Source organism: Cricetulus griseus, chromosome 3 (assembly GCF_003668045.3).
Source record: "Cricetulus griseus strain 17A/GY chromosome 3, alternate assembly CriGri-PICRH-1.0, whole genome shotgun sequence".
Taxonomy (NCBI): Eukaryota; Metazoa; Chordata; class Mammalia; order Rodentia; family Cricetidae; genus Cricetulus; species Cricetulus griseus.
The window spans coordinates 95,890,960-95,899,674 of record NC_048596.1 but is presented as its reverse complement, the minus strand read 5'-3'; the positions used below and the strand labels follow the sequence as shown (position 1 = coordinate 95,899,674).

General features: G+C 36.4%; 1 protein-coding gene across 1 annotated transcript; it reads right to left on the bottom strand.

The window, feature by feature from the left end:
* Window positions 1-7,215: 7,215 nt before the first annotated feature.
* On the bottom strand, window positions 7,216-8,157 carry LOC100766939 (olfactory receptor 51V1). Its single transcript, XM_027408015.1, has one exon. It carries the CDS (start codon window positions 8,155-8,157, stop codon window positions 7,216-7,218), a length of 942 nt encoding a protein of 313 aa, XP_027263816.1.
* Window positions 8,158-8,715: the final 558 nt, after the last annotated feature.

Sequence of the window (8,715 nt, the reverse complement as noted above, 5' to 3'; positions counted from 1 at the left end):
AATCTTTTTTTTTCAACATTTTTTATTTGAATTAGAAACAGGATTGATTTACATGACAATCCCAGTTCCCTTCTCCCACCCACCCTCTCCTACCACCCTCCCCAACTAAAACCCTACCTATCACATATCCTTTCTGCTCCTCCTGGATGATGAGGCCTTGATGTAGGCACTTAGTGCTATGAGCTTTCTTTTAGCACTGCTTTTATTATGGCCCGTAAGTTTGGGTATGCTATACATTTATTTTCATTATATTCTAAGAAGTCTTTAATTTCTTTCTTTATGTCTTCCTTGGTGGTTCAGTTAAGAGTTGTTCAGTTTCCATGTGTTTGTAGGGATTTTTGTATTTGCAGGTTTTGTTGCTGTTCAATTCTAACTTTAACCCATGGTAATGAAATAAGATATTACTTTTTTTTTCTATCTGTTGAGATTTGCTTTGTTAGCAATTATGTGGTCAGTTTAAGAGAGGGTTCCACAAGGCCACAGGAAGAAGGTGTATTCTTTTGTGTTTGGGTGAACTGTTCTGTAGCTGTCTATTAAGTCCATTTGAGTCATACCATTTGTTAGTTCCCTTGTGTCTCTGTTAAGTTTCTGTCTGGCAGACCTGTCCATTAGTAAGAGTGGATGTTGAAGTCTCCCACTATTAATGTGTGAATTTTGATGTTTGATTTAAGCTTTAGTAATATTGCTTTTACAAATATGTGTTCCCTTTTATTTGTGCCATAGATGATCAGAATTGATACTTCATCTTGATGGATTTTTCCTTTGATGAATATGAAATGCCCTTCTCAATCTCTTTTGATTAATTTTACTTAAAGTCTACTTTGTTAGATATTAGGAAAGCTCTACCAGCTTGATCTTTAGTTCATTTGATTACAAAATCTTTTTACCAGGGCTTTTTACCAGGGTTGATTTAATGTTTGTTTGTGAAGTTGAGATATATTTCTTGTATACAGCAAGATGATGGATCATGTTTTCATATCCGTTCTGTTAGCCTGTGTCTTTTTTATTGGCAAACTGAGTTCATTGATATTAAGATATATTCATGACCAGTGATTATTAAATCCTGTTTTTGGTTTTGGAGGTGGTGGTGGTGGTGGTCTCTCTCTCTCTCTCTCTCTCTCTCTCTTCTCTCTCTCTCTCTCTCTCTGTGTGTGTGTGTGTGTGTGTGTGTGTGTGTCTTCTTTGGGTTTTGCTAGGGTAAGATTATCTATTGCCTGTGTTTTCATGGGTCTAGCTACCTTCCTTGGGTTGGAGTTTTCCTTCTAGTACTTCTTACTGTAGGGCTGGATTTTGTGGATAGGTATTGTTTAAATGTTGATTTGTCATGAAATATCCTGTTTTCTCTGTCTATGGTGGTTGAAAATTTTGCTGGATATAGTAGTCTGGGCTGGTATCCATGTTCTCTTAGTGTCTCCAAAATTTCTGTCCATGATCTTCGGGTTTTGAGAGCCTGCACTGTGAAGTTGGATGTAATTGTGATAAATAAGTCTGCCTTTATGTGTTACTTGGCCTTTTTCCTTTGCAGTTCTTCACAGTCTTTATTCTATATGTTTATGGTATGACAAGGGGGCTTTTTGTTGTTGGGTTGTTTTGTTGTTGTTTTGGTTTGGTTTGGTCTAGCCTATTCAGTGTTTTGTAAGCTTCCTATACCTTCATAGGCATGTCATTCTTTACATTGGAAGAGTTTCCTTCAATGATTTCTTGAACATGTTTTATGTGCCTTTGAGCTGGGATTCTTCTCTTTCTGTCCCTATTGTTCTTAAGTTTGGTCTTTTTATGTTGCCCCAGGTTTCTTGGATGTTTTCTGTTAAAGATTTGTTGGATTTAACATTTTTTGAAAGAGAAATTTATTTCCTTGATCCTAACCTCAACACCTGAGATTTTTTCTCTTCCATCTCTTGTATTCTTTTTGTGATCCTTGCATCTGTAGTTCCTGCTTGCTTATCCAGATGTTCCATTTCATGATTTCCCCCAGTTTGTGTTTTCTTTATTGTTTCTATTTCAATTTGCATGTCATATTATTTTCTTCACCTGTTTGCTTTTTTTTCTTGGCTTTCTTTGTTTTCTTTAAGGAATTAGAGATTTCTTTCAAGTTTTTTTTTATTTGTCTTTCCCTTGATATCTTTAGGGGAATTTTTCAATTCATATTGAAGGGCCTTTATTATCATTATAAAATTATTTTTAAGGTCTTTGTCTTATACTTCAGCTGCATTGGAATGTGCACATCCTGCTGTTCTGGGATCACTGGGTTTTGGTGATACCATATTGCCTTTTCTGTAGTTGAATATATTTTTACCCTGGCATTTTTGCATCTGTTTTTCAAACTGGCATGGATTGTATTCTGGTGGGGTTGAGGAGAAGAGCTGGCTATGGATAGTATATTCAGATGCATGGGGTTGGGCCACGAATGAGTCTTGGGGGAACAGAATCCAGTGGGTGGTGATGATGCAGCTTGGAGGAGGTTCTTTCACCTGTCTTTTGCCTTCTGGAGACTGCCAATGCACTTATTAATTATACACATATTTTGAAATTTGAATGTAATTGGCTTTCCTTTTTTGTTTCTAGAGTCCTTCTGTCTTTAGTTTTTGCTACTGTAGTAAAAGCTAGAAGCAGAGCAGTGAGATAAGCTGATATTTAAAAGTGCACGGGGGTAGGGTGGGGAAAAGGTGCAGGATGCAAGAAGACAAAGGAAGAAGGAACTGGGATTGGTATATAAAATAAGACTGTTTTAAAAATAAGAAAAATAATAAAGAAAGAAAACACAAAGAAAGGAAAACCAGCAAATCTTTCTGTCATGAAGAGGAAAAGAGACAGATGCAGAAAGGTAGTAGAGACAATATATTCAGTTTCTCAGCTTCAGCTGAATGTTTTATTGTCACTGTTTACATTGTTGGGCTATGAAAAGACAGACACATAATGTGCATCAAAGATACAGATTCAGTAATACCATATTCTCTGCTTTACTGCCTGAAGGAAATCCTCTGGCATGCCATATTAACCATGGCAGAGAAGCAAAGGAGTGCTGATACCCATGAGACATGGCTAGTCTAAGAAAGGGGGAAAGATGCCTGCATTTCTTCTCTTCTTCTAAACTGTAAGGAGCTGCAGGAAACTTGGAAAACACAGTGCTGTTGTTGGCCATGCCAGTGGAGCAGGGAGTTGCGATTGAAGTTCCAGGTGTCAGCCCACCAGAAGGGAATCCTCTGATGGGCCAATCTTGTTTTGAAAAGACCACAGGACTGCAGACTCTGGAATATATTTTTTTTTTCTGCTGTGCCTTTGCATGATTTCTGCAGCTCTTTTCTCTGGTATCTGGCATGGTGTGAGTGGACATGGGGAGAGCTCCACTGCTTGTAATATAGTGTGCTTATCTCTTCGAAACATCCTGTTCTACTGGGCATTTTTACCTGTGAATTGTCAAGATTACCCCTCCCTAAACTGTACTGTTTAAATTGATAATAATAATGATAGTTTATACAGAGTTTAATGAATAAAAATAAATACAAGATGAGTTTCACAGCCAGGATCTGTGAGTTTTACCTAAGGAGCTGCATGGATTGTAGCTCAAGCTACATACTAACAATTGAGTTCCAGTAGCCCAGCTAGTTTAAATTCTTTTAACATTAATGTTAGGAGATGTGTTCACAGGTTTTGGACTGCATCACAGATGAAACAAAGCTTTGAAAATAAGAAAGTTAGACTAAGGTGTTTTGTTAAATAACTTTGAGGTGAAAACCCAAGAAGACCATCTAAAGTTTTAGAAAGACACATGGCTAATTGTGAAACTCTCTAAGGTCATGGAACAAGAACAAAGCAGCCAAGTTACTACTGGCTGATGTACACTCCTTGCTGACCAAGGATGATGACCAAAGATGATAATTAATTCCTTATACCCATTTCTGCCCTCAATCTCCTGATAACAAAAAACAAAAACAAAACCCTACTAACGAGTGGGTATATACCCTAAAGATTTAAAGTGGAGCTAGTGGACTCTTTCATATATAAAAGTTTAGGTGTGATTCTTTTAAGATTCCTTGTAAGATTACCTTTCAAGATAAGTAATAAAGTAATTGGCCCTTGGTTTGTAACTATAAAATGCAGCCTGCCAGTAAAAGACCTGACAAGAACACCTTACTTGCCCACATGGTCAATCTATTACAAGTTGTTTGTGTATGAATGTATGTGGGTTCTTGGGATAATTTGTTTTTCACCTGTAATATACAGCGTATTTAATCATGCAAGGGAGATGAAAACATGTTTTTACCTTTAATCATTACTTGAGAAATTGAATGCAACTGTTTTGACTCTTGTACTGCCTGGAAGATTCTGTTGGTGTAAAAATAGCTGTGAAAATACATGAGAAGAGGGGAAGAGAAAGAGAACAAAGAAGGAAATTATCAGGAGGGTTTGTGAGTGCCTTTCTCCCTAACCCCCCTTCAGATAAAAAAGTTTAATCTCCCTGTCTCCATGGATTCCTGTCAAAGCCCTTTGCTGCTAGAGGCTGCCCCTTCTACCCTCAGGCAGCAGAATTATGGCAAGTTCCCAATCCTGAATTTGCCAAGGCTCAGAAGATGTTGGGCAGGTGTGTATTTATGCAATGCTCCTGATATAAATGTCAGTCTGAAAAGTAAGAGAAAGTGGGCTTCAAAGATTGAGAAGTTAGGATGAAAGTTACAAATGAGTCACTTAATACCATACCAGAGGGAAAAAAAATGAATCTTTTGAACTTCAACATAGGTCACAGAAATGTTTGATTCCCAAGGAAAGAAGCAAGGTGCAAATGTAATCTAGGCGGCATCACACTGAAGATGCAGGCTTCCCCAGTCCTCTTACAGGATCCTAGATGACAGGTAGTTGTTTTTTAGGGTTTGGTTTGGGTTTTTTTTTGTTTGTTTGTTTTTTTCAGCTCATGACAAGTGATGCACATGGGTGAGAGTTAAGAGTTCTTCCTGTAGAAGAAAGGAATATTTTAGCACAAGTCATTAACTTCCATTGGGCATTTTATTAATTTATATAATTATTGTAACATGTTATGCTGTGTTTGGATGATATCCTGAGGAAGACTGCTCTTTTCTGAGGGTAAACAGAGGAGGAGTGGATCAGGGCAAAAAGGGAGGGAGGTGACAGGGATACTAGAGGGAGTGGAAGGAGGGGAAAATATAGTCAAGATGCAATGTATGAGAGGAAGCTACAATTTTAGAAAAGATATGCTTTAAATTTAAAAGCATGACTGTCTCTTAGAGAGAAAGTTGGAGCTTTAAACAATATTTCTTTTAAACAGAATGATTAATAGCACTATGAGAGCAAATAACAAGCAGAAAGTTCTTCCCAGAGAAATTTAGATAATTTAGTGAAAAAATGCTACAGCAGAATTGGTTATGTTGTAATATATGCTCCAAAAATGATGGTACCAAATTATTTTCTGCTCATAAGTTTCTTGACAACCTTAAAATTCTTAACTTATAACATGAAAAACATTAGCATTAAAGTACAAAAATAATAAGGAAATAGCTATGCAGTAAAATTCATATCAGCTATAGCAGAAATGTTAACCTCAGATCCAATTGTATCACCATTGTTTTTGAGTAACTTTAAACCCCTTTTCTTAATGATTTTATGTAGAATTTGAGACTTATGAATTACTATCCATAACATTACTCTGAAAATTAAGACTAAGAATTATAAGTTATGTTTCAAAGAAATTGTTTTATGTATTTTATTTGTTTTCTGAGGCTGTTTTCATTCCTAAGTGTAAAGTTATAAAAATTTAAAATCAAAGCTGTCAGTAAGGGTGTGTCATAACCATCTGAGTGACACTGCTGAAAGTGAAATGAAGGAAGCAGAAGAAGTTAAACTGGCACTATGTAATTTACACGACCTTTTTAACACCAAAACTATAAGACAATAATAAGTGTGGCTGTGAATTTGAAGGAGTAAAATAGCATGTGGGAAACTCTGAAATATGGCAGAAACATTGGCTATGGTAATAGATTCACGGTGGTAAATACTTTTCTAAATATATTTCTACATACTCATCAAGGTTTATATCCATATTTTATAATAATCCTGTTTTAAATTATTGGGTAAATGTTGTACATGACATTTTATAATGTTTTATTGTCAATAATATAATTGTCTTCAGGAGGATAACATTAGTAAAGTAATGTTACATGCTTTATCATATGTGGTTCATTTTGGTGTTTTCTGGACTTATGCTTATTATTCAATGTTTTCTAGCAAATGTCAGACCAGTTTGAACTAAAGGAAGCACACAGGGAGGCAGGAAAGCATGATCATGTGACTTGAAAATAAATGAAGCATAAAATATATCTGACTCTTTTCATAAAACTCACCCTAAAATTTGACATCACTGGTAGAAAATCCATTTACAAAGAAAGAATAATATCTACCTCAGAGTTTTAAAGATGTTAATTAGGTTAGAATATCATTTCTGTTACATGGTCACAATGATGCTGTAATTATTACTTGAGATTTAAGAAAGGGAAAATCTGAATTAAAGAATATTTTTACATGATTTAAATAATCTTCCTATGGTAGTCATTAATCATATTGTCATAAGTGTCTCTGTTACCATTTATAGGGTGGGGACCTGGGAAGCTGTGAAAATGCAGTACTGAAAGTCTTCTTTTGTACATTGAAATATGGGTAAGTAAATGAACACTTCAATTTCATGTGCTGCTCATTTATTATGTGCTAAGTGGCTGAAATAATTGGGATTTTGTGTATACCATAAAATTCTGTTTAGATAAACAAAAATAGATTAAGATAATGACTGATCTATAATGATCATCAAAGGCTATTAAACCAAAACTATCAGCTTCTTAATAAATGTAAGAAGATACATACCTGTGCAACTGACCACATAAGATATGGATTTTATGAGTAAATTAACTTGATACATAAAGGAAAATGGAAATAATACAAATGATTAATTAAATTTAAAAACTTAAAACAGGTTTAAAATATGATTCTGAGTATATTTTATTTGTATATCTTATTTGTGAAGGTAACCACGGTACTATCGAAGTCATTTGAACAAACAGTTAAACATCTATGAGACAAGGAGTGGAGACATTTTATAATATGTGGAGCATCATGAAAATGCACTTAGTACATCTGGTTAAAATTACTGAATTTCACCCTTTGTAAATCTGCAAGTTGACTTTCAAACATATTCACAGCAGATCTAAGATCCTAGGTTCCCCTCAGGAACAATCTCTGAATTCTCACTCGTATCTGTTGAGTCTTGATACTGTATATAATGGGGTTCATCAAGGGTGGGAAAAGGATGTAGATGTTGCCCATGAGGACATGAACCAGTGGAGAGAGGTGCTTCCCAAAGCGGTGAACCATGGTCAGACCAATGATGGGGATGTAGAAAACCAAAACAGCAGAGATGTGGGAAACACAAGTCTGCAGAGACTTGATTCTCTCCTCCTGAGAAGCAATAGATAGAACTGTGTGCAGGATCATAATATATGACATTAATATGAGTACTGAATCCAGCAACAGGTTGCTGATTACCAGGGCTAGACCATAGATGCTATTGAAACGGATGTCACCACAGGCCATTCTAATTAAGTCTTGGTGCAGGCAGAAAGAGTGAGAGAGGAAATGAGGCCGGCAGTAATTTAAGAACTTCAGGCGGATGATGACTGGAGGAATGAGCATAGAACTCCTACATAAGATGGCCACTCCAATTTTCATGATTTTGTCATTGGTTAGGATGGAGGAATAGCGTAGAGGGTTGCAAATGGCAATGTAGCGATCAAAGGACATAGCGAGGAGAACAGAGGACTCCATGAAAGACAACCCATGAATGAAATAAGACTGTGCAATACAGGCATCGAGGCTGATGTCTTGAATGAAGCCCCAAAGGATGCCCAGCACCGTGTGAATAGTGGACAGCCCCATGCACAGGTCTGTGAGGGCTAGCATGGCCAGGAAATAAAACATGGGCTGGTGAAGGCTTGGCTCAGTCCGAATCACATGCAGAACCATGCAGTTTCCCAGGAAAACTGTCACATAGATGATGGAGAAGGGGACTGAGAGCCAGAGGTAATAAATCTCTAAACCAGGAAAACCAGTCAAAGCAAACCTAGAACTACTGGAGTTTGTGACAGAGAGAGCTGACATTGGTAGAAGATTGAAAATACCTTTGGAAAGATTTTGTCAATCACATGACTTGCCAATGCTATAATTTCAATCAATGTCTACCTACTTAGTGCAAGAAAACAAAGTATTATACAATTTCCATAAATAAGAAGATACGTACGTAGTCCTTTGTTGTTTATCATCACAAGCCCTGTTGTCTTGACATAGACCTTTCAGTGCTTGTGTTGAGGGAAGCCAGGAAACCTGGATTTATGCAGGATCAGCAACACCCATGGGCTCATGGAATTTGGAGTCTGCTGGGATCTGCTCAGTCCTAAAGGAGATCAGTGCTTAGTCACTCATTTGTTATGACCCTCTGAGTATTATCCTGTCTGGTGGAACATCTGGGCCTTTCCCTTCTTTCAACATTTACAATATCATGACAGAACTGGAATGTTTAAAATAATGTATCTTTTAATAATATAAACAATTATATATAAAACTTAAGAAATCTTAGTAGAATAAGAGCTTTCTGGCATGTACCATCATGATCAGATCTCTAAATTGTTTATCTATGTAAAATTTATTCCTTTCTTTTTT

Excerpts from the sequence above, each read along its gene's own strand:
- LOC100766939 (XM_027408015.1), bottom strand. The coding sequence starts at position 8,157 with ATGTCAGCTCTCTCTGTCACAAACTCCAGTAGTTCTAGGTTTGCTTTG.